This window comes from Anomaloglossus baeobatrachus, chromosome 1 (assembly GCF_048569485.1).
Source record: "Anomaloglossus baeobatrachus isolate aAnoBae1 chromosome 1, aAnoBae1.hap1, whole genome shotgun sequence".
Taxonomy (NCBI): domain Eukaryota; kingdom Metazoa; phylum Chordata; class Amphibia; order Anura; family Aromobatidae; genus Anomaloglossus; species Anomaloglossus baeobatrachus.
The window spans coordinates 830,485,967-830,512,500 of NC_134353.1; the positions used below are offsets into that span (position 1 = coordinate 830,485,967).

The window sequence follows — 26,534 nt, forward strand, 5'->3', positions numbered from 1 at the left end:
AACCATTTTGTCAAGCAATTACCGTATGTACTGAAAAAAGAAGAAGATATAAGTATGTGGTGGAAAATTAAGAACGTAATTAAGAATTAACATTCATTTTAAATGGCTGAAATGAGCATTTCCCAAGACTGATGCTGATGTTATCGTGACTGATGTTGGTATTTTGACTTTTGGTGTTATTTTGACTGATGCTGATGTTATCGTGACTTGTTGATTTTATCGTGACTGATGTTGATGTTATCGTGACTGGTGTTGGTTTTATCATGGCTAATGTTTTTGTTATTATGACTAATGTTGGTTTTATCATGACTGATGTTGGCGTTCTCATGACTGATGTTGGTATTTTGACTGTTGGTGTTATTTTGACTGATGTTGGTGTTATCAGGACTGATGCTGATGTTATCGTGACTCTTGGTTTTATTATGTTTGATGTTGGCTTTATCATGACAGATGTTGGTGTTATTTTGACTGATGTTGGTTTTATTGTGACTGATGTTGATGTTATTGTGACTGTTGTTGATTTTATCATGACAGATGTTGGTGTTATGACTGTTGGTGTTATCGTAACTGATGTTGATGTTATCGTGACTGGTGTTGATTTTATCATGACTAATGTTGGTGTTATTATGACTGATGTTGGTTTTATCATGACTGATGTTGGCATTCTCATGACTGATGTCGGTTTTATCATGACTGATGTTGGTATTTTGACTGTTGGTGTTATTTTGACGGATGTTGGTGTTATCATGATTGATGTTGGTGTTATTTGGTGTTATGACTGATTTTGGCATTATCATTACTGATGATGTTATTATGACTGATCTTGGGGTCACCATGACATACTTGTTCTAGAAAAGAGGTGGCCCATACTGTATTTTGGGATTTACTTAAGTTGAGTGATCTACTAGATGTCCTTGAATGGACACAATTTTAGATGCCTGCATCAAAGATATAGCAGCCATTGCTATTCATCACACTTGCTCCACAGTCAGGTCTTCTTCATGAATTTGCTGCTCCCTTGTTCTGGTCTTTTTTTGCTAGTGTCTTCATTAGCAATCAGAAATTTTGGAAGCCTTCATCCAACTAATAGACCTAGCTGAGATGTAAGTCCTTGTAGAATGAATGAATGAATGAATGAATGAATGAATGAATGAATAAATGGGCTGGTCTCTTCAGATATGTGCTAGTCATTGAGAGCTACTGCTCTCATCAAGGTGGGGTGGAAGATTAAAATCTACTTTTTGGCCAACATTGTGTTATAAACCCCTACGTATGACGTAAATAGAAAACTAGATGATTTAGCTAATGGAGACATTTGAAGAGCTTATACACAGGGGCGGACATATCACTAGTGCAAGATTTGTAGCTGCACAGTGGCCCAAGAGATAAGGGGCCCATTTTCTCAACTAAATAAGGTGGAATTGTACATTATGATGAGCTGTTGGATTGCAGAGAGACCGTTTTCTGTCCTTCTTCTGTCTGTGTCCACCGGTTCCTATACCTTTTTGTATTAATCTGTTTATAACAATGTAATAGTATACTACTGATAGAATACCATTACATCAGTCAGTAATACATTATTTTTATCTTTTGAAAGGCATCCTATAGTGATTTCTAATGCAAACCTTGCAATTACTAAAAACAGAATTATTCAGTTCCATCTCAGTATCTCAGGATAAATCTATTGCCAAATAAATTTCCCTAATAAGAAAAAAATGATTTCTATCCCAAACTGATTCTATACTATGCAGTTTCATTGATTTAGAGTAAATCACATAGTGACCACATTTTTTATTTCATACATAATATGGGTTCTTCCTTGTTTATTAGGAGAGAGAAATCATGGAGAAATCATCTATACAAAATACATATAACATTTAAACCGAATATTGATTTATTCCCTGTTCACATCACAACTCGCTGCAATGACAGCTACTTTCTCATGTGAAAGGTGTAATATGCTAATGTCCTCATTAATGTAGTCTTATTTTTAATAATCTTCTTTTTTTTCCAGGTGACATTTACAAAGAGAAAGTTTGGTTTAATGAAGAAGGCTTACGAGTTGAGTGTACTATGCGACTGTGAGATTGCTCTTATCATCTTCAACAGCACTAACAAACTCTTCCAGTATGCTAGCACGGATATGGATAAAGTCTTGTTGAAGTATACAGAATACAACGAGCCGCATGAAAGTCGAACAAATTCAGACATTGTAGAGGTAAGAATATATGTGATTTGTTATTTGAAAAATAGTAACCCCTGTAGAGTTTAGAGATCGTAGAAGAAACATAGTCACAATCAAGTAACTCAAAATGGCCAATTGTTCTGACGCCTTTACTGAAGTGTTATCAATCGTAATGAGATCCACAGAGGAGATGACGGAAAGGCGGCACACACTGTCACGTAAAAATCCTTGGCTCTATTATAATTACATTAAAAGTCAGCGGGTCCGGGTGCTAGCACTCTGAAGGACGACGGCCGTTTTGCGCAACCGCGCTTCTACAGGTCCTTGCAATACCACAGTATTATAAGAACCCGTAGAAGCGTGGTTGGGTGAAACAGCTGTCGTCCTTTGGAGTGCCAGCACCCAGGCCTGGACCCGCTGACTTTTAATGCACTTATATTAAAGCCAAGGATTTTTACGTGACAGCGTGTGCCGCCTTTCCGTCATCTCCTCTGTGGATCTCACCTGGACTTGCTTCCACTGCTGGATAGCACCGCTACACATTGTCCTCTTGGAGTCTTCATCTCCCTCTGATCCCTAAATGCAGCATAGGACCAGGTAAATACAGTGGTGCGGTGCCGCACTCTTTGGTTCATTGTGTTATTAATCAAAATGTCACACAAACCACAACACAAGCCTCAGCCCTTTTTCCCCTTCAATGCCCACTTTATACCTCGTGTCCTGCTTCTAGAATGCTCACTGATTCTTGTGAGGTTGTGGTGGATATTTGAACATCTTGGAACCATTTAGATGTGGCATAGTATGAAGTAACTAAAAGATGGCTATCATGTTTCCTATTTAATCTGTCAGCAGGTTTTTACTATGTAATCTGAGAACTGAATGATGTAGGAGCTGAGACCCTGATTCGAGCGATGTATCACTTAATAGGCTACTTGGTCTAGTTTCACTAGAATCAGTGTTTCATCAGCAGGAGATTATCACTACAGGACTAGATTTCTCATACCATTTAAGCTGCAATTACAAGATAATAGTGAATGAGCAAGGTTAAAAAAGCTTCATTCACAAATATCTTGCATTGCAAATAGGGGGAAAAAAGTTATTGGTGTTGCAGTGTCCTGTGTGAACATGAATTAGATTGCCAAAATCAATGGCAACCTACACTCACTAACCTATGTAATATAGATCTCCAAGTCTATATTGTTTACTTTGGTCTGCTTGTGTAAAGAGGGACTTAAACGGCTGGCAATAGGTAAAAGTTGTATTGGGTTGCTGGTCGGTCTATATAATGGACCCTTAGGGCGGCGTCACACGGTACAATCTATTGTGCGATCACACGAGCGATCGTACCCGCCCCCATCATTTCTGCATCACGGGCAATTAGTTGCCCGTGGCGCACAAAGTTGTTAACCCCCTGTTACACGCACTTACCTCCTGGACGGCGCCGCTGTGGGCGGCGAACATCCTCTTCCTGAAGATTGAGGGACATTCGGCGTCATAGCGACGTCACACAGCGGCTGCCCAATAGAAATGGAGGGGCGGAGATGAGCGGGGCGTAACATCCCGCCCACCTTCTTCCTTCCGCATTGCCGGCGGGACACAGGTAAGCTGTGTTCGTCATTGCCGGGGTGTCACACGGAGCGATGTGTGCTGCCTCGGGAACGATGAACAACCAGACCACAGAAGGAGGGCCGACATTTTGAAAATGAACAACGTGTCAATGAGCAACGATAAGGTATGTTTGCTCGTTCACAGTCGTTCGTAGCTGTTACACGCTACGATATGTCTAACGATGCCGGATGTGCGTCACGGAATCCGTGACCCCGACGACATATCGCCCGATATATCATAGCATGTGACGCCGCCCTTAGTCCTTCTGTTCTTTAAAACCCCTGCCCCCGCCACTGATTAGCAGCTTTCTGCCTATGCACAGTGTACACAAGAAGCTGCCAATCAGTGGTGTGGATGGTGTTATAAACAGCTCAGCATTCAGAGAACTGAAAATGTGCATCAGATAAAACAGTGACACATCGCTAGTTTCAGGATCTCTGCCCCTTCATCATGCTGATGTCAGATTACATAGCAAAAACCTGGTGACAGTATCCCTTTAACTTTTTATTACAAAAGAGACAAACTCTGAGTTAGATATTTGCATCACATACAGTTTTCTTCACACAATTGTTCAAATATATGATTTTTCATTTTCAATCATGTGTAACAAGTTATCCTATGAAATAACATGCTAGTCTGTACCTATCTATTATGTAGAATTATTTTTGTTGGCAGCACATCACCCTGCGCAAACATCGATGTGCTGCCAACAATAATGAACCTGGGAATGAATGATCTTGGGTCCGCACATACTTTACATGATAGATCCATGTAAATGGATGCGAAAGATAGACAATAAAATTGCGAGGTCATTAATTGACACTTGTTTTAAAGATATTATTTGCTCATGGAAATGGGACCTTAGCATCCTCATATATCCATATTCTTAAAATACAGATAAAAATAGTGAAAAAGTGTAAAGGGTGCTTTACACGCTGCGACATCGCTACCGATATATTGTCGGGGTCACGTCGTTAGTGACGCACATCCGGCACCGTTAGCGACATCGCAGCATGTAACACCAAGGAGCGACGATCAACGATCGCAAAATAGTTCAAAAACGGCGTTCGTTGACACGTCGGTCCTTTCCTTTCTTCACTATTTGTGACACTACAGGAACGACGAATATCTCCTTACCTGTGTCCACCGGTAATGAGGAAGGAAGGAGCTGGGCGGGATGTTACGTCCCGCTCATCTCCGCCCCTCCGCTTCTATTGGCCGGCCGCTTAGTGACGTCACTATGATGCCAAACGCACCTCCCCCTTGAGGGAGGGATTGTTCGGCGGTCACAGCGACGTCGTTGACAAGGTATGTGCGTGTGACGCTGCCGTAGCGATAATGGGTGCTACGGCAGCGAGCACCAAATGTCGCACGAACGGCGCGGGCGGGTGCTATCGCGCTCGACATCGCTAGCAATCGCTAGTGATGTCGCAGCGTGTAAAGCACCCTTAAGGGCTTAGTAATTACGTGAGTTGTATTTATACCCAAGTTTATAGCAAACAATAGATCATGTCATGGGTCATAACCAAAACTATATTTATGATTTGTTTCATGTAAAACAGTAGCAGAATTCCTTTGCTACATTATCTGTAGCATACAAGCCTCCGGTCTTTCTAATGTTTTTCCTATACTCTGCCTTCTGTAGAAAACCATAGTGCAGATGTGCAGGTGGCAGCATTGCCTGCGCTCATACTGTGCTCCTGAGACCACCCAGACAGAAAAAGGAAACAGTCCACACAATGTTGTACAGTCAGGTCCAAGGCACATCATTTGGTGCACATCTGAGATTATTATTAGAAAAACCGCTGGAAAATAGAAATGGAATACATGGATAAGGTCCCGCAGCTTACTGTTCTGTGAGCTTACTATGTTTTGATCCAATCCTGTACATGACTGATACATTTTGCTCCTCACTATATTTCAATGTTTGTCTCCACCTTCAAGGTATATGACCTTCTAATCCTTACTTATTGGAGTTTTCAGGATTTTGCTATTGATGGTGCCGGCTTCGGATCCCACCAATCTGATATGCCCTGTCTTAAGGATAGGCCATCAATATCGGAATCCTGACTCCTTTACGCTTCAGCTGACCATAAGGGTAACATTGATATGATACAAAGGCAACAACAATTGATATATTCACGCTCATCCAAAGTCATTTTTTGGGTGGTGGAACCCTTTGTTTCCAAAATTAATCATAAAGGTGTAAATTGTGCACAGTCCATGCAATAACTAATCAGCCCCCAAACATGGGCAGATGCTTCTTCTTCACTATATCTCTTGCAGACCTTATACAGGTATGAGAATTAGAGATGAACTTATCAATTTGCAGGGTTATGGTCCAGCGGCCAGGTCAGTATTCCATGGTTACTGGAAGCCTTTCAAACGATTTCCTACTTGACGGCTCTTCTGTTGGTTGACCGGAATGATGTGCCGTCAACATTTTGGTGTGACACACAGAGGACTTCGACAACTTTGGCTAATCAAAAGAGGAGCTGGGATGCCGTCAGGAAATAGTTCTCATGGCTTCAATCCAACTACCACGCAAAACCGATGCGGCCCCTGGACTAGGGTCCAGTGAAATTTTTCGTTCATCTCTGATGACAATGTTTTTCTTTTTCGAAATGGAACCTGGAGGTGAAAAAAGGTGGGGAAGGTTAACAGTCTAGACAAAACCGTCAATGAATTTGCCATATAAACATCCATTCTTAGGTGCCAGTGCTTAGCTCTATTGAAGATTTGATTATGTGTTATCACCGTCTAGCCTATTCCATAGTATGTATCATATGCTATTAATAATACATAGATGTGTGTTGAGTATCTACTAGACAGACATATAGAGCTCTGGTAGCTCAGTATCTCGATAGTGAAATATTCATGAATGTTAATGCTTATCTATAAATGGGACTATTCATCCGCATCTTTGTCTGGTTTCTTAGTTAAAGTGGCCATCGAATAAGAGGCACAGAGTGTGCCACCATTAGAGGAAATGTGACATTAGGACTTTACAAAATATACTGTCGCTGTCATTTAGGATGGGGTAATATCACCTTTGTGATGTACATTTGGTGGGAAGACTAGAAGTGTTATGCGGGCGTCACACGAAACGATCCATCGTGCAATATGTCGTCGGGGTCACGGTTTTCATGACGCATATCTGGCTTCGTTGGCGACGTTGTCCTGTGTGACGCGAGCGACTCCGAACGATCGCAAATCGGTTACAAATCGTGTATTGTGTACTCGTTTATTTTTAAAAAAAACGTTTATTCTTCCCTGTGCCGGTTGGTCATCGTACCCGGGGTAGCACACATCGCTCTGTGTGACACCCCGGGAACGATGAACTGCAGCTTACCTGCGGCCGCCGGCAATACAGAAGGAAGAAGGTGGGCGGGATGTTTACGTCACGCTCATCTCCGCCCCTCCACTTCTATTGGCCGGCGGCTGTGTGACATCGCTGTGATGCCTCACGACCCGCCCCCTTAGGAAATGGATGTTCGCCGCCCACAGCGACGTTGCTCAACAGGTAAGTACGTGTGACGGCGGTTTAACGATTTTGTGCGCCACGGGCAGCGATTTGCCCGTGATGAACAAACGACGGGGGCGGGTACGATCGCTCGTGCAATCGCGCGATAGATCGTATCGTGTGACGCCCGCATTAAGCCTGCATACATCAGTATATTACTCCATACAAGAGTATGCATTAAAAATAACAACCAGTTTTCTTTTTTTGTCTTTTGGTATTCGATGACTAGACTTTGCATATTGCAGATACAATTGACTCCATTTGGTCATCTGCATTGAGGAGTGCTGGGTCTGACGTTACACTGCATGCATTATTCTGGTCTGTGAAACGGCCAAAGGGCTGTGATATTTTTCCATATATACAATCGGTCCCTTTGGAAAATCAGCCATATACACTGGTACACTGGCCATCATTAAGCCATGTGCTCTCCGTGGGCAGACCGTGGCTCTCAGAGGCACCACACAGTCCAATTCTACATTTGCTCAAACGGGCCCTTAAAGTGAGATCAGTCATCAATATTACAGGCAATCCACTGCTACTAACGGACATTATAAGCAGCTTTAGAATATAGTCAATGAACGGAACAGAAATTTCTGCAATGCAATCAGCCACATGTGAATGTATATTGCTTTTTCCATTCTTTCTACAACAACTCAAAATTATATTTATATTGGGAGAAAAAACAATAAAAGCTAGATAGATATAGATAGATATACATAGATATAGGAAGGATAGATAGATGGATAGATAAATAGATGGATAGATAGATAGATAGATGGATAGATAGATAGATAGATAGATAGATAGATAGATAGATAGATAGATAGATAGATAGATAGATAGATGGATGGATGGATGGATAGATAGATAGATAGATGGATAGATAAATAGATGGATAGATAGATAATCGAGGGATAGATAGATAGATAGATAGAGGGATTGATAGAAAGATAGATAATGATAGATGGATACATAGATAGATAAATAGATAATGACAGATAAATAAATGTGAGATAGATAGATAGATGGATGGATAGATAGATAGATAGATAGATAGATAGATAGATGGATGGATGGATGGATGGATGGATGGATGGATGGATGGATGGATGGATAGATGGATGGATGGATGGATGGATGGATGGATGGATGGATAGATACATACATAGATAGATAATGATAGATAGATAGATAGATAGATAGATAGATAGATAGATAGATAGATAGATAGATGGTATTTCTGTTTCCTTTCTGTTCCTCACTCCTTATCCCTAGTGGAGCTTTGAATGTTATATCCTCCTAAGGCATTTACACAACAGGGTTAATTTACTAGGATTCAAAGCCAATTAACCTCGAAGAGCCTGGAGGAAAGCCACAAAAATATATTAACTCCATGACAGTATTTCCCTTCTTCAGTGTAAATGTCACAGCTATTGCTGATAATTGTAGCACGGGGCTGCCCTGTATATGCAGGGACTGTCTATAGCGCACTGATAGCTGAGGCTTCTGTCCGTTCTATAGGACAAAATAAAACAGAGATTAGTCCACAGGCGACTGAGTCGGTGTACGGCATGTGACATCCCCTTCAAATCCACGCTGATCACCCACGTGTGGCCCTGACAGCCATCCTGCAATCTCATTTTCTTGATTGTCTTATTTTGCATTAGCCTGTCAGATCTTAAGAGCAAGTCGCGAGGTCTGGTGATCTGGCTTGTGTCAAGTCACCTGTTGGGATGTTTTGAATAGTATTGAAGAAAAAATAATCTGCCATGTCACAGATTTATAAAGACTGCCGAGGTAATGACTAGCTAGAAGGCTAATGATGTTTTGAAAGCCCCTACATCAATTAAAGTACACGACAAGTATCTGGAATTCACTGTAAAATTAGGGTTTGGATTTGTCCTTTTCAATAAAACCTTTGATTGCCGGCGTGGCAGACTGTGAGAGTTTTGTAGGTAATCATTGATCTCATTATTAGGCATTAACACTCTTATCGTATTTTTTAACATTGCTATATAAGGAAGGTAAATTAAATAAACAGTGAATAGCACTCACTCTACCCCCAATGTAACATTTTCAGGCATCTTTTATTTATTTATTTTTTTTACTGCTAACTGACCACTAGTGATCTTATATGCCATTTTTGAAGTCCAAATGCCCCCCCCCCCGGCCAAAGTATCTGTGTAGTCAGTTCCGCTCAAGTCCCCATTCTGAAACATAAATCTATCTGTTTTCCGAAACAGTGACTTTAGTAGAACTAACCATACAGTTACCGTGGGGAAACATTTGGCCAGCGCACACGGAACATAAGTTGCCTGGCGATGCCATCTGCCTGCAGATGATAGGGCCTGAGGTGATCAGGAAGACCGAACCGGGGTTGCCAGGCAAAGTCAACTGCCTTCTGCACATGGATGATTGGGACTGTGGTGTTGGGGTACTGTGTCACGGCAGGTAATAGAACGGGGAGTCAGGGAAAAATATGCTCTAGTCACTCCTATTGTGCTCGATACTCAAGTTGAGAAGTTCCGAGCGTCCGACATTCTCAATTCCAGTACCAAGCTCCCGAGCACTTTTGTGCTCCCTCATCATTACTGACCTCCCAATGACTTATAACATCATGTTAGACAAAAAGGTGGGTTAATCCACCTCCAAGTTATGTTGCAAAGAAGAAATTGTCTGCAGTATTCTTCCTGGGTACAGAGAAGGTCATTGCCAGTAAACCACCACAATCCACCACAATCCACAGATGCCCTCTAACTGGGATTGGGCTAGGGTAGAGACATTGGAGGGTGGCCTTCACTAATGTAGTGGACCCTCTGCTTACTAGTTCAGGAACCCGGTGGGAAGAGCTTGTCACAGGGGAGCAAGGCGAGAGACACACACTCAGCTAGTTGAGCAATGACACGGAACAAGTGAGACATAGGAGAACATGGTCACTGAGGGGAGAGTGTGGAGCCCCTGACCTGGTCAGGCACCACTGAGTACTGCACCCATGCTTAGTGAGTACAAACAGGTAATCCCAAAGGCTGACTAGGGTGTGGACACACAGACACTTAGTAACCAGGAACACACACACAGCTTAGAGGGGACCCCTGGGCAGACCCAGGAAGGGGGCATATCCCTCGCATCCCAGCTAGTGGTGGGTAGTGGGACTGGAGACAGGGAGTTGTGCAGTGGCAGTCAGAGGAGTAGGAGTGGTGCAACTGCGTCTGAGGTGTAGAGCAGGAGAGCAGCACACTGTCAGACCCTGCACCTGTACTGGCTGCTGGCGCAGGAGAACGGTTACCCAGTGGGCGCATCAGATATAAAGCAGTAATACTCATTTCCAGTTCTCAACAGTCACCAGCAGTGTCTGTTTTCAGGATTTTCTTACTGTTGCACAGGTCATGGAATTATCACATGGGCAATTCTAAGAAAATCTGAAAACATCCACCGTTGTTGGCTCTTGAGTACTGGAGTTGGGCAACACTATGGTGTGACAGATGGCGACCTACTATTTAGTACAAGTTGGAAAACCCATTTAATAAAATATTTAGGTTTAGTAGGTACTGTATTTTATGGAAAAGGCTAACATTCTTTTAAAGGTATGAGGCCAAGTTTGCAATTTACACAGTATTGGTGATCAGTTGCAGATGACTGTGGGTCTTAACGCTATCACCCACATGGGTCCCAAGTCCAAAGTTTGAATGCGTCTGCTCTATTTTGATATTTGTAGCCTATTTTTAGGACAGATCATCACTATCAGGACAGTGGAGGTCTAACACATGGCACCCACACTAATTATCTGTTTGCCGTGCTGCATATACTGTATGTAGTGGAGCCACACCACTCGGTCATACTGTTTAGTGACAACTGCTGGGTACTGAAACTTCTATTAAAATAGTAACCTACTAATCCTAAACAGATCCGTTTTCCATAGACTCCTGTAAAAATCTATTTTTTCAAAACTGACAAAAGAGTTGTATTTGCATAACTTTTTCCCAATGGATCTCTGCTGGATCCATTGTATCGGATGATTACTGGACAGTATGCTGCTAACTAGTACTGGGAGGTGGATTTAAACGAGGTCTCGCTCTGGACCTATTCCGAGCAGCGATAATCTCCTGCTGATAAAACACTCAATACATTGTACATTGTATTAAAACAACAGCACATAGCCCAATAGGTGACACAACCCTGAAATCAGTGTCTCAGCCTCTACCTTGTGCTGTCCTCAGATTTCATAGCAAAAACGTGGCAACAGATTCCCAAGAATACATGGTATGGCTATCGGATAATGTTTTAGCTTATTGTTCAGCCGACAGCCACCTCCGCTGGTTTTTCCATCCACAGGAGCATTCCTTTGGCTGAGCATGCCTGTGTTACCTATCAGAGGTCTGCCACTAGACGTGTCTGGCATTGACTTATCTCCTGGAGATCAAATGTATTGACAGTTCAAAATTGGACATGACAGATTGATTTCTTCCCCTACAATAAATTGTCCAGGGTTCCCACACACATTAGCGTTTCACTCAAATCCATCGATACCAGTAGGTGCAGACTAAATTAGTCTAATGTATATGGGGTCTTAATAAAAGGTGGAAAACCCCTTTAATCATTTCTGTAGGTTCATTAATGGATTGCTAATTATTTTCCATTTTAAACTGGTCCAGTAAAAAAACCCGGATCTGTTACAAATGAAAGAAAAACGGATGGCCAATTAGGAATCAGTTAACAGATCCATTTTCCATAGTCTCCTATGTTAAAAAAAACGGATCCTGCAAAAATCAGATTTTTCAAAACGGGCAAAATGTTGATTTTTGACAACTTTTTGCCAACATATTGCTGCTGGATCCGTTCTAACGGATGATTATTATCGGACATGTGAACTAAGCTTGTTCCAAGACGTCTTCCCAGAACACGAAGCCTCTGTTCTGGCAGTGCTGGTCATAAGGCTGTCATCCAGACAATTCTATTAAGAATTAGAAGTGTAATGTTGGGTAATTCCACCGCTCCAGGACTACGTTACACAGGGAAATACAATTCAGTCTATGATTTCAATGTGACGATGATTACATTCAATCTCTACACATGTAATAACCGCTGCAGACTACAAACATCTTGTTGATAATTTATTCTCGTACTGCCGAAGCCAAGTATCAGTAATTATATTAGTTTAGTGGTTTCATCCTTCTCAGCACATGTATATCGGTACCTGACTCGACCCGAGATGTAATGTTCTTCTTCCATCATAGTCGTCTGAATTCACACTTTATAGTCACCTTCAAGGTGAGCAATATGGAGATATTATGGAAACAGAAGTCTTATAATAGTCACATTTGCTAGATCTTAAAGGAGACATCAAAACTGGCATTAAATAATATAAATTGTTTCAAGAATATAGAAATGTCTAGAAGAAATAGAAACATTTCTTGAAGGATGACAACGCTGCTGCAGCTATATAACATAGCAATCTGTCTGCTAGTTTCCATGCTGTATAAGGGTAATATGGTGCCTGATGTGTTTTACCCTGCAGCACTTTTACCTCTGCACTGTTATTATTAAAAAAACGTATTTTTGGTAGAATAAGGCTAGGCCTATATGGAGAGCATAGTCACGTATCTGCAGGTCTCAGGCCATACATGCTTGTCTATGACTTGCATGACTTCCTTAGGTTGTAAAGAAAAAAATTTTCAGCTCACCCGTATATGTGCTCTCCCAGTTTGGATGGGGTGCATGCAGTCCACCAGACAGACAGGTCCGTAGAAGCATGGAGGAGAGGAAAGTAGGGACTCAGCACCAATGCCAGGATGGAAAAATATATCCAAGGAGGTATAAAACGTAGAAACCTTTATTCAATCATTTCAAATATCAGTGATTCCATAAAAAACGTCATGGCTTGACGCGTTTCGGACAGTAAAAGTATGAATAGGTCCTTAATCATAATGATTAAGGACTTATTCATACTTTTACTGTCCGAAACGCGTCAAGCCATGACGTTTTTTATGGAATCACTGATATTTGAAATGATTGAATAAAGGTTTCTATGATTTATACCTCCTTGGATATATTTTTCTATCCTGGCATTGGTGCTGAGTCCCTACCTTCCTCTCCGCCATGACTTCCTTAGGGTATGTTCACACGACACTTTTTTTCCGGCCAGACAAAAATAACAAAGGAGTTCTTTAAGCAGAAACCACATCAGGAAATGATGACATTCTTTTTCTGAAGCATTTTTGTAATTGTTTTCTTTTCTTAAAGGATATTGTTAACGTTTTGTTGTCATTTTTATATCTTTTTCAGTGTAATTTTTCTCATTTGCATTTTTGATCTTTATAAGGGTAGGGTCACACATTGCATATTTGCAGCATTTTGTTCTGCAACAAAAACCAGAGTGGTGATAGGATAAACGTTGTGTACAATACTTATATTTCACTCATTTTTACTTCTGTTTTCGGAGCATTTTACTTGTGTCTCTCACGTATTCGTCTAAATTAGTGACAAACTCTCCAAAACACTGAAAGAATTGACATGCTGCATCTTGGCAAAAACATAGCACGGCTCAAAATACACCTGGAAAAAGAAAGCGGTGTGCGGCGAGACTTCAGGAATCTTATTGATTACACTGGTACTCTAGAATGCTGCTGAATATACTGTGCAAAATACACACCAAACTGTATGTGTGAACACACCCTTAGTATTTTCAGATATTTTTTAAGCACTGTATAAAATCCAAGCGTTTTTTAAAGCAAAACTCTGACAAAATGTTAAAAAAATAACAGTATCAGACATGGCTATATCAGGAGAACTATACTACATTTTTAATTGGAGGCATTTACTAATATTCTTATTTTTACACTTACTATATATTGGGGTAGGATCTTGGAGATGGGAATAACCCTTTAATGAATTAAGTGCATCGTACCGTAGAAGTGTCTTGAGCCTCCAGAAGAAATGTTACACCAGTCAGGGACTGGAGTACAATTCTGGAAAAGTTGCACCACCAAAGCCACGTGCCCACGTTCAGTGTTTGGTGGGTTTGTTTACCTCCGTATTTGTAAGCCAAAACCAAGAGTGGGTGATAAATACAGAAGTGGTGCTCATGTTTCTATTATATTTGTTCCTGTCCTGGTTTTGGCTTAGATATAATGAGGTAAAAAACTCACCGAATACTCAACATGTGCACATGGCGTAAAGTGGCATAACTTTTTATGAATTTGTCAGCCGGGTGCGGCTGCCCTGCTCATATTTTGCCTATACAAAATGGAGTCGAGAAGGGGTTAAAGCCGCGCATCAGCCGAAATGAAGATGTAACGTGTTGATGAAGATAAACTTTCTTTTATTCCATAGGTCTACGCGTTTCGAGGTAAAACCTCTTCTTCAGGACCAGTACATCAACATAAAAGCCTTTGCTTTTATGTTGATGTACTGGTCCTGAAGAAGAGGTTTTACCTCGAAACGCATAGACCTATGGAATAAAAGAAAGTTTATCTTCATCAACACGTTACATCTTCATTTTGGCTGATGCGCGGCTTTAACCCCTTCTCGACTCCATTTTGTATGCTTATCCACGTGGGGCTGCAGCAGACGCCATTATCTTATGTGCATTAGTGGTTGTGACTATCACAACCCGTTCAGGTGAGTGTATACTTATAGCTTAACCTCACCGATCTCTCTGGTATTACACTATCAGCGCTCCTTATTTTCAGACTTACATATTTTGCCTATATTGGCCTAGCTGGCCAGGACTGGTGCAAAAACATCAGAAGTTATCACATTTTTGAGTAATTTCCAATTTAAAAAAAAATATGACAGCTATTAAGGTGTTTTATGCTGGAAAACCACTTAAAAGGACTATTTGGGACTTTTCAACAACAAAAAATGTGCCTAAGCACTAACAGGCCTGCACCCGACCTCGCCACTGCACTTTTATCTGCACTTTTGAATAAACCGAAGTCACACTGTTGGAGCAGTGCCACCTTTCTTTATTTCTACATACAACATTTACCGAACCTTTACCTTTGTGTGAGTGGATCCTCACCTCTAACCGGCGTGTTGGAATTTAAACACTAGTAGTGCAGGATCGTTTTCTTGTTTTTTTTAAGGACAGGCAGGTAGTTGCCATCTACCTGCCTGTTGTGCCTGGCGTCATTGTTCGCCTGCACAGAGCAGTCACAGACCGCCCCTGCCGGTGATACAATGGCTTCATCAACAAATCGGCAGCTTCTCATCTGCTGGGCTTTGTAGATGGGCGTCACTGCCAAAGTCACTCTCCCTGACAGCCAGCTCCCCCAATTAAGCTGCGGGGAGCCAGCTGTCAGATTAGCATAATGTCGGCAGCCCTGCCCCGTCTACAAACCAGAGTGGGAAAAGAAGTCTCCGCTGGGGAAGCCATTGTGTCACCGGCTGGAGTGGTCTGTGACTGCTCTATACTGGTGGAGAATGGCGCCGAGCACAACAGGCAGGTAGATGGCAACTATCTGCCGGTTAGTGCTTAGGCCCATTTTTTTTTTTTTTTTTTTAAATACTGGATATATCCTTCAATAAATTGGCCGCTTTGTGTTTGTGTTGATTTCCCCCAAGTTGTGTAGCTCCAAAATAAACATGGGTGATTTGTCCTGTAATAGAATCGTCTCTGAGACCTGATGCGAAATGTAGTTTTAAGGTGCCACTAGGGACTGGTACGAGTGAATAAAACTTCGGAATGGTGCACCATGTGTCGGCATTATATATAAGTAATTTGTTCCGAGGAGTTAGGATGCTGTTTCGCAGTTGGGACTATACATACAGTGTGTGTAGTACCAGCCCTTTAGTTCAGTAACCAGTCATTATGGGAATATGCTGGTACATAGTCTGACAGCCAAAAAAAATTGCCCTTCTACGTGGCCCTGAACGTCTTACACTGCATTCCCTCTCTTGGTATTTGAAGTTTCAGTTTACCATTGCAGAAGTGTCCTTTTTTTTTATTTTTATTTAGAAAAATCCCGTTTGGCTGGCACTGTGGAAAAATCTTGCATGTAATGTTCTCATATGGTTGTAGCAGTGAAGCATTTCTTCCAATCTGGCCGGAGAAGAATGCTCTTTGTTTTCTCTGACACTGTTTCGCATAGTAACAGCTTGTTGTATTTTCGTCTCTTTGCCAGAGGGAAGGTTTATTTTTAAATCACTGAACTCCAAATTCTCTTTATTTTTCCAAGATTGAAAGCAGCTGAAATGCCCGGAGTTACAGGTTAGAGACTCGCTCTACAATGCGCAAAGGGAAGTGTTATCTCCTCCCTCTTTTGTTTGTCTTTTATTTTTCCTAATAAATGTCCGTTAACTGGTAGTCACCTAAAAATAGAAAGCCATCCTGCTAAAAATAGCCGGCTCGCAGCCCTGCCAAGGAAAATGAAGAGGAATAGGCGTGGAATAGGAGCCTGAGTAACCCAGTCCTATTCATTCAGAGATCCCTTGGAGAATGCAAGCAATGATAAAGTGACCTTGAGAAACCACAGGCCCGAGCGGCTCTCTTCAGACTTCTGGGTGCCACTAAACATTTCAGCCCAAGGATATATGTTTTCACATTGATCGTAAACACTCTCGGAAAGACAAGGCATTGTTTCTCCGAGCTTTGCTGTCTGAAACTTTCCTGACTTTATTTTTTCACAATCTACAGGTACATAGCCTTATACAAGCGGCGTATTGTTCGCTGCAATGAGTCCATTCACGGGTGGAAAACACTGAACACACCACTAATGGGATTATTAATTAAGGGGGAAAAACGATTAAAATCAATACATGTTTTGTAGATGTTGGATTTTGTTGTGGAAATAAATTAGTGCTGATATATATATTCATGACATCCATAGACTCCGGCATGGCTGCTCCTTTTTTCCATTCCCTGCTCCGAATGGGATATGCTAAGTCCATGAGTATATATTATTATTATTATTATTTATTATTATAGCGCCATTTATTCCATGGCGCTTTACAAGTGAAAGGGTATACGTACAACAATCATTAACAGTACAATACAGACTGGTACAGGAGGAGAGGACCCTGCCTGCGAGGGCTCACAGTCTACAGGGAATGGGTGATGGTACAATAGGTGAGGACAGAGTTGGTTGCACAGTGGTGTACTGGACTGAGGGCTATTGTAGGTTGTTGGCTTGTTGGAAGAGGTGGGTCATCACAGTATATAGATGAATACTGTATACTACAGCACTCCAGATAATACACAGTGGAATATGATGATGCCATAAAAGCAAGCAAAATAACTAAAGTAAAAATAAAACCACAGCACAGTATTCTAGGTATATGTAACCCGTCCTCTTGAAAATTAATCTTTGGGTATCTTTTATAGTGCAGGGGGAGTGGAGTGCATTGGCATTAAGTTTTATAAGAAAAGATTCCGTATAATGTTTTACTCTTTTAAACCTGTTTTTTGGGATTTTCAGTCCAGAGGGTGGTCCTATCACTGATAGACAGCTCTACTTGTATAAGTGTGTATACAGACAGAGCTGTCAGTCACTAATAGGACCGCCCTCTGGATTGAAAATCCCAGAAAAGTAGAGATTTAAAGAGGACCAACCACCAGGATTTTCCTCTATAAACTAAAGCCAGTGCTATACTGGCGCTATCATGCTTATTCTATGCAAACCTTTAGTTGTGAGATCGGATATATAGTTTTTGAAATATATGCAAGTAAAGATTGTGAAATGCACTGTGTTTGATGATAGGTGCAACGGAATATCTAAGGCTACTTTCACACATCCGGTTTGAGCAGTGCGGTTCAATCCGGCTGTGAAACCTATGCAACGGATGCGGCGAAAACACCGCATCCTTTGCATAAGTTTTTACATGCGGCCCGTCCGTTTTTTTCTGGTTGCGGCACGCTACTGAGCATGCGCAGTGGAAGAAACCGCATGCGGCGGCTGGATGCGTTTTTTTTTCGCATCGCGCCGCATCCGTCGTCCATAGGCATGCATTAAAAAATGTGCCGCAGCGGCCAGATGCGGCGCGATGCGTTTTTTTTGCCAGACAAAAAAACGTTGCAAGATACGTTGCCTCCGGCCGCCGCTTTAATTAATTTTGCCGCATCCGGAAAAAAACGGATGCAACGCAAAGCCATCAGGCACAATCCGGTAACAATGGAAATCTATGGGGATAAAGCGGATGTGGTACCGGATCCGTTTTACCCGTTTTTTTCTGGATTGTGCCTGATGGAAAAAACCTGATGTGTGAAAGTAGCCTAATAGTTGGGTTGGGTTTTGCTAGTGATTCTCACCCCTGTCTGCCTGCCTGTCCTTCCTTCCTCCTGCCTCCCCCTGTAATAACAGAGACAAGTGGAGGAAGGACAGGCCGGCAGACAGGGGCGGGAATACAGTGCCTACAAGTAGTATTCAACTCCCTGCAGATTTAGCAGGTTTACACATTCGGAATTAACTTGGCATTGTGACATTTGGACTGTAGATCAGCCTGGAAGAGTGAAATGCACTGCAGCAAAAAAGAATGTTATTTCTTTTTTTATTTTTTTTTAAAATTGTGAAAAGTTTATTCAGAGGGTCATTTATTATTCAACCCCTCAAACCACAAGAATTCTGTTTGGTTCCCCTAAAGTATTAAGAAGTATTTCAGGCACAAAGAACAATGAGCTTCACATGTTTGGATTAATTATCTCTTTTTCCAGCCTTTTCTGACTAATTAAGACCCTCCCCAAACTTGTGAACAGCACTCATACTTGGTCAACATGGGAAAGACAAAGGAGCATTCCAAGGCCATCAGAGACAAGATTGTGGAGGGTCACAAGGCTGGCAAGGGGTACAAAACCCTTTCCAAGGAGTTGGGCCTACCTGTCTCCACTGTTGGGAGCATCATCCGGAAGTGGAAGGCTTATGGAACTACTGTTAGCCTTCCACGGCCTGGACAGCCTTTGAAAGTTTCCACCCGTGCCGAGGCCAGGCTTGTCCAAAGAGTCAAGGCTAACCCAAGGACAACAAGAAAGGAGCTCCGGGAAGATCTCATGGCAGTGGGGGCATTGGTTTCAGTCAATACCATAAGTAACGTACTCCACCGCAATGGTCTCCGTTCCAGACGAGCCCGTAAGATACCTTTACTTTCAAAGCGTCATGTCAAGGCTCGTCTACAGTTTGCTCATGATCACTTAGAGGACTCTGAGACAGACTGGTTCAAGGTTCTCTGGTCTGATGAGACCAAGATCGAGATCTTTGGTGCCAACCTCACACGTGACATTTGGAGACTGGATGGCACTGCATACGACCCCAAGAATACCATCCCTACAGTCAAGCATGGTGGTGGCAGTATCATGCTGTGGGGCTGTTTCTCAGCCAAGGGGCCTGGCCATCTGGTCCGCATCCATGGGAAGATGGATAGCACGGCCTACCTGGAGATTTTGGCCAAGAACCTCCGTTCCTCCATCAAGGATCTTAAGATGGGTCGTCATTTCATCTTCCAACAAGACAACGACCCAAAGCACACAGACAAGAAAACCAAGGCCTGGTTCAAGAGGGAAAAAATCAAGGTGTTGCAGTGGCCTAGTCAGTCTCCTGACCTTAACCCAATTGAAAACTTGTGGAAGGAGCTCAAGATTAAAGTCCACATGAGACACCCAAAGAACCTAGATAACTTGGAGAAGATCTGCATGGAGGAGTGGGCCAAGATAACTCCAGAGACCTGTGCCGGCCTGATCAGGTCTTATAAAAGACGATTATTAGCTGTAATTGCAAACAAGGGTTATTCCACAAAATATTAAACCTAGGGGTTGAATAATAATTGACCCACACTTTTATGTTGAAAATTTATTAAAATTTAACTGAGCAACATAACTTGTTGGTTTGTAAAATTTATGCATCTGTTAATAAATCCTGCTCTTGTTTGAAGTTTGCAGGCTCTAACTTATTTGCATCTTATCAAACCTGCTAAATCTGTATGGGGTTGAATACTACTTGTAGGCACTGTAACTAGCAAAACCAGACTCACTTCGGAGTAATATTTTAGATATTCCGTTACACCTATCCTTAAATAACAGTGCATTTCACAAATGTTACTTGCCTATATTTAAAAAATTATACATCTGATCTCACAACTAAAGGTATGTATAGAATCAGCATGATAGTGCCAGTATAGCACTGGCTTTAGGTTATATTGGAAAATCCTGGTGGTTGGTCCTCTTTAAATGAGTAAAATATTGGTTATGTTGAATCATTTCTTATAAAACGATATACTAATGCACTCAGCTACTCTGCTCTATAAAAGATACCCGCAGATTGGACTGAATGTTCATGGTGATGGGTTCACTTTACACATTGTTGTCCTTATTCCATCTGAGGTCCCTTTGCCTCTCCTGATGCTGCCTTCTAAAATTATCCTGTGCATATCATATTTAAAGGGTTTTCTACGACTAGGATAACCCCTTCTGATGCCACGTTTCCCTCAGTTAATGAAAAAAAACCCTATACTCATCTCTGTGGTTGCCACAGATCAGAGGTGCTGCGGTTCTCGTTCCAGGGCTCATGTGACATTGTGACATGTGAGCTCCGCATCCAATCAGCTCCGGCTTCTGTGTCCCCGCCTTCATACAACAGGAAGTGAGAGCTGTAGTTGTCACTTACTTCCTGTTGGTTGCTCCTGTGTCTGAAAGCGGGGAGACAAAATCTGGCACTGATTGGACACAGGGTCACGTGACGTCACGTCATCGCATGAGTCCGGGCACCACAAGTCCCAGCACTGCTCATGGCTCATGCCAGAAGAGTGGAAGCTGTTATGGCTCCAATGTCAGGACCAGCTTCATACTAATGTCTATGTATTTAGAATGGGATGTCATAAAAACTCCCGTAGGTGTAATGTGTAAGTGCATAATGTGTATATACTGTATTTATCACTTTTTAACATAGATTTGGAAGCTTGTGATCAGAATTTATTTTTAGCACTTCACAGTCTGTTTTGCTTTACAGAACAACAGCAAAAAAAAAGCATTATCTTTTTTTGCACCAACAGTGATATAATAATAATTGCCAAATCACTAACTCAGCTCTGCTACATCTGGATTTGAAAAAAGCCTAATCTGCAGAATGATCGCCTCTATGTTTTGGCTGCACTGACAGTTTTGACATATCTCGGGGAATAAAGCATTAAATTAGTTGATTTCACCGGAAATGTCCCTTCTATAGATATCATGTGCTTAAGTGACAGCACAGGATTTTCCATGCAGCCCGTGTGTTTGGCTGTGCACACTGCGGCCAGACGTTTGTTCCCTTAGATAAGTGGGCACGGCGCTGAATTCGTGGAGATGTAGGGTATTATTTTTAGTTTTCATCTTTGCTTTTCTGTAAAGCTCCATTACAATTGCTGATGTTTGGACAATGTACATTGTCCCTATATAGAGATGGACAGATATGAAGGCAGGATTGAATTTCTGTTTTCTAGTCCCATTACGTTTGTTTGGGCAGCTGCAATATAACCCGGCTATTTATACGTCCAAAATAACTCAAACATATATGCCACCGCAGACCATGTGTGGGAGGGGTCCAGAATATGTGTACGGGGGCACTGCTACCAGGGTATTACACAACAAGAAGGTTTTACTCCAGATTACAAGAAAATCTTTCTCAATCCATTTAGCACTTTTGATTGCAGAAGTGGATGGATGATAGATAGAAGGAAGGAAGGGTAGATAGGTGGGTAGATAGAGAGATAGATAGATGGATGTGCCCCATCCATTGTTCCTACAGTCCCTACCCTTCATCCCCACAGTCCCACTCCCTATTGTACACTTGCTTTGGCAAAACTAATGTGTATTTGGTCATGCCAATAAAGCTAATTTGATTTAATTTGATGGATGAATGGAAGGAAGGGTAGATTGATAATAGATAGATAGATAATAGATTAAATGATAGATAAGGATAGATAGATAGATAGATAGATAGATAGATAGATAGATAATAGATTAAATGATAGATAAGGATAGATAGATAGATAGATAGATAGATAGATAGATAGATAGATAGATAGATAGATAGATATATAGATAATAGATTAAATGATAGATAAGGATAGATAGATAGATAGATAGATAGATAGATAGATAGATAGATAGAGGGATAGATAGAAGGGAGGATGGGTAGATAGATAATTGATTGATAATAGATAAGATGATACATGATAGTGAGGGACAGATAGCTGATAGAGGGATAGATAGCTGATAGAGGGATAGATGGATAGATAGATAGATAGATAGGTAGAAGGATAGAGAGATAGCTGATAGAGGGCTAGATAGATAGCTGATAGAGAGATAGATAGATAGATAGATAGATAGATAGAGGGATAGAGAGATAGCTGATAGAGGGATAGATAGATAGAGGGATAGAGAGATAGCTGATAGAGGGATAGATAGATAGCTGATAGATAGAATTATAGATAGCTGATAGATGGATAGATAGATAGCTGATAGATGGATAGATAGATAGCTGATAGAGGGATAGAGAGATGGATAGATAGATGATAGATGATGGAGAGATAGAGAGATAGATAGCTGATAGAGGGATAGATAGAGATAGATGATAGAGGGATTGATAAATAATTAGCTGATAAAGGGATATATAGATAGATATAGATAGATATAGATAGATAGATAGATAGATATACATAGAGAGATGATAGATACAGATTTTGATTCGATATGGATAGATTAATAGATAAATAAATACATAGACTGATTGGTGCAGCACAAGTGTCACGTTTTTGCACTATATGTAGTGAGCCCAACCCAAGACTATACTATACAATTTTCTCAGACGTTCCCGCTGCCGGAGGTACTTTCTATGCCTGTAGATACTTTCGGACAGGTAATAGATAATCTCATAGATGGCTGATTGGTGACCTCTTACACACATGATATATTTTTAATAGTCTTTGATGTCTTTGATGTCTTTGAAAACTATCTGGTGGTTTCAGGAACCTTAATTTAGCCTCTGTGACGGTTCCTGCTGGGTAATGTGGAGATAAGTTTTATTTGTCTACGATTAGTTTCCCCAAAGACTCTATTTATATCTTAGTTTTATGATTTGGCTATAGTACGCTGTGGCATTGTCCCATCCTCATCCTCATATATTATGTATCCAAAAATCAATGTCATTTAGACCTTGTTCACTGTAAGAAGGTTATTAGAAGAAGCAAAGTATTGGAATGTTCCTTGTTAAATGATTCGTTTATCCCTTTATGGGGAAGCATTAAAATATTAATTGTATATAGTGGGTTTTTTCTGTGAAAGATTAGATGTCCATACCCTTAGGCTGGAATCATGCATGCTGTTTTGACGGCTATAGAGCCCTGCAGGATCTTTGTACTCCAGAGAGTTTCATTTTTGTGTGGGATTCTTTGCAAATCGAGCAGATTAAGCTGTGCCCTGCCCCTATATGCTGCTTTTTACACCTATAGAAGGCATATATGCCCACTTTTCCCCAATGTCTGGAAGGCTATTGCTTACTGAGGAAGGAGTTAACTGAGAATCTGTCAGTGAGCCCACTATGCTGACGTGATAGGGAGGTTGACAGTCTTTCATCTGTCTTTTTCTGAGCTCTTCTCAGCTAATTTATTGAACACAGAGCACATCAAAGTTTAATGTGCAGGAAAACGAAAGACCAGTAAAAGCCAAATGGTGCATACTGTTTAATCAAGCCCAAAAATGAAAAAAATGATTTTTAGCTCCAAATACATACATTTAAGTAAAAAAAAAATCCCCAAAGGTAGACAACCCCTTTAAAGTGATATTGGCATGTCTGCATGGTATAAGCACGATATCAGCTTGTCTTCATGATATCGGACTGTCTTCTTGATATTGGCTTCTCTTCATGATATTGGCATGTCTTCATGGTATGGGCACAATATCAGCATGTCTTCATGATATCGGCTTGTCTTCATGATATTGCCATGTCTTCATGGTATGGGCATGATATTGGCTAATCTTCATGATATTGGCATGTCTGCACAATATTGGCTTGTTTTCATGATATCGGCATGTCTTCATGGTATGGGCATGATATCGACTTATCATTCTGATATCAGCTTGTCTTCATGACATTGGCTCATCTTCAGGATATTGGCTTGTCTTCATGGTATACAATATCGACTTTTCCTCATGTCTTTGTGGTATGGGCACAATTTCCACTTTTCTTCATGATATCAGCTTGTCATCATGGTATGGACACAATATCGGCTTGTCTTCTTGATATCGGCTTGTCTTCATGATATCGGCTTGTCTTCATGATATGAGCTTGTCGTCATGATATTGGCATATATTCATGCTATGGGGCACATTATCAGCTTGTTTTCATGATATCGGCTTGTCTTCAAGATATCGGCATGTCTTCATAGTATGGACACAATATCGGCTTTTCTTCATGATATCAGCTTGTCTTCATGATATTGGCTTGTCTTCGTGATATCGGCTTGTCTTCGTGATATCAGCATGTCTTCATGGTATGGGCACAATATTGGTTTATCTTCATGATATCAGCTTGTCTGCATGATATTGGCATGTCTTCATGGTATGGGGCACAATATCAGCTTGTCTTCACATTGGCTTGTCTCCATGATATGAGCTTGTCGTCATGATATTGGCATGTCTTCATGGTATGGGGCACAATATCAGCTTGTCTTCACATTGGCTTGTCTCCATGATATGAGCTTGTCGTCATGATATTGGCATATATTCATGGTATGGGGCACATTATCAGCTTGTTTTCATGATATCGGCTTGTCTTCAAGATATCGGCATGTCTTCATAGTATGGACACAATATCGGCTTTTCTTCATGATATCAGCTTGTCTTCATGATATTGGCTTGTCTTCGTGATATCGGCTTGTCTTCGTGATATCAGCATGTCTTCATGGTATGGGCACAATATTGGTTTATCTTCATGATATCAGCTTGTCTGCATGATATTGGCATGTCTTCATGGTATGGGGCACAATATCAGCTTGTCTTCACATTGGCTTGTCTCCATGATATGGGTTTGTCTTTATGATATTGGCTTGACTTCATGATATTGGCTTGTCTTCATGATATATGGTTGTCTTCACGGTATGGGCTTGTCTTTATGATATAGGTATGTCTTCCAAATAGAAATCTTATTATAGTAAAATTCTTGTTATTACCTCTCAAAAGTCATTCTTCATTTCTACATGTAAAGCACACATTTTATTAAATGCTACTTAACCATAACAATCTGTCTAGTGGGATATTCTGTATAATGATTGTATATATCTGGCAGACCCGGTGACAGGGTGTGGAAAGCATGGCTGGGCTTACAGGGTCTCGCAGGCCGCTGCATTGTTCTGTCCAGTTCCTGTAAGCCTGTTGATGATAAGAGTTAGAGAACAAAAGCTGGTAATTGATGTCGGGGTCCCCAACCAATTCTGAAAGAATCAAGCTCCTTGTTTCCAGCCCCATTAACTTCTCTGGTCTCCTTCCTTCTTATGAGGCATTTTGTCTTGGTGCATGTTGCCCCCCGTCCCCACCGCCTGCTGCTCTTTGTAATGCATGCAGACCACAAGTGACTCTTTTATGTAGTACACTGGCTGTAATTGTGCCTATGTGGTGTATTAGTAATTACCAGGCTGAATTCCCATATTGTATCCTGACTGCGAGAATGGAAAATAGGGCACATAACATTGCACAGCACCATTCAGCCTAGATAGTGAACTAGTTATAGTCATGTTTCTTAAGCCCGAGCCTTTCATGACCAAATGCATTTTTAATTTTAGCATGAATAAATCCTTACTCCGGCCAAGAAAAGTAATAGTTACATTATTTACATCTGTTACAGCTTTAATCAATAATCTAAAAATAGGACACATTTTAATATGTCACAAGTAATTTTAATGTATGATGCTGAAATAAAGCATGGAGGGCTAATAGGCTGTGCCGGTCAAATGCAATTCCAGTGATAAACTAGTCTAATTCTGAAATGCATATACAGCGCTTATAATTAAAACATACTTATAAGACATGTCATTGTGGCCTGCGCTGAAATATAGCTGTGCGCCGTAACACATGGGACCTTTCCAAGAGACGCACACGTCGCCGGCTCCTTAATATATTTAGGAGTCATTTGTATAAGCTAGTTACAAGGAACATTAATGTAATGAGCTGCTTGTGTTCCTTGTATTAGGCCATATGTTAATTTGTACTTAGTACAGGACATATTAGGTGTTCGGAGCTTATTGCAGAAGTAAGTCATA

General features: G+C 41.2%; 1 protein-coding gene across 14 annotated transcripts in view; it reads left to right on the forward strand.

The window, feature by feature from the left end:
* MEF2C (myocyte enhancer factor 2C) overlaps nucleotides 1-26,534 on the forward strand; it is a 370,333-nt gene that overhangs the window by 241,533 nt on the left and 102,266 nt on the right. For all 14 annotated transcript variants that reach the window (XM_075325112.1, XM_075325114.1, XM_075325110.1 and 11 more), the window contains one exon: nucleotides 2,015-2,218. In XM_075325112.1, coding sequence (XP_075181227.1) covers nucleotides 2,015-2,218 — 204 coding nt within the window. The remainder of the gene's footprint in view (nucleotides 1-2,014; nucleotides 2,219-26,534) is intronic.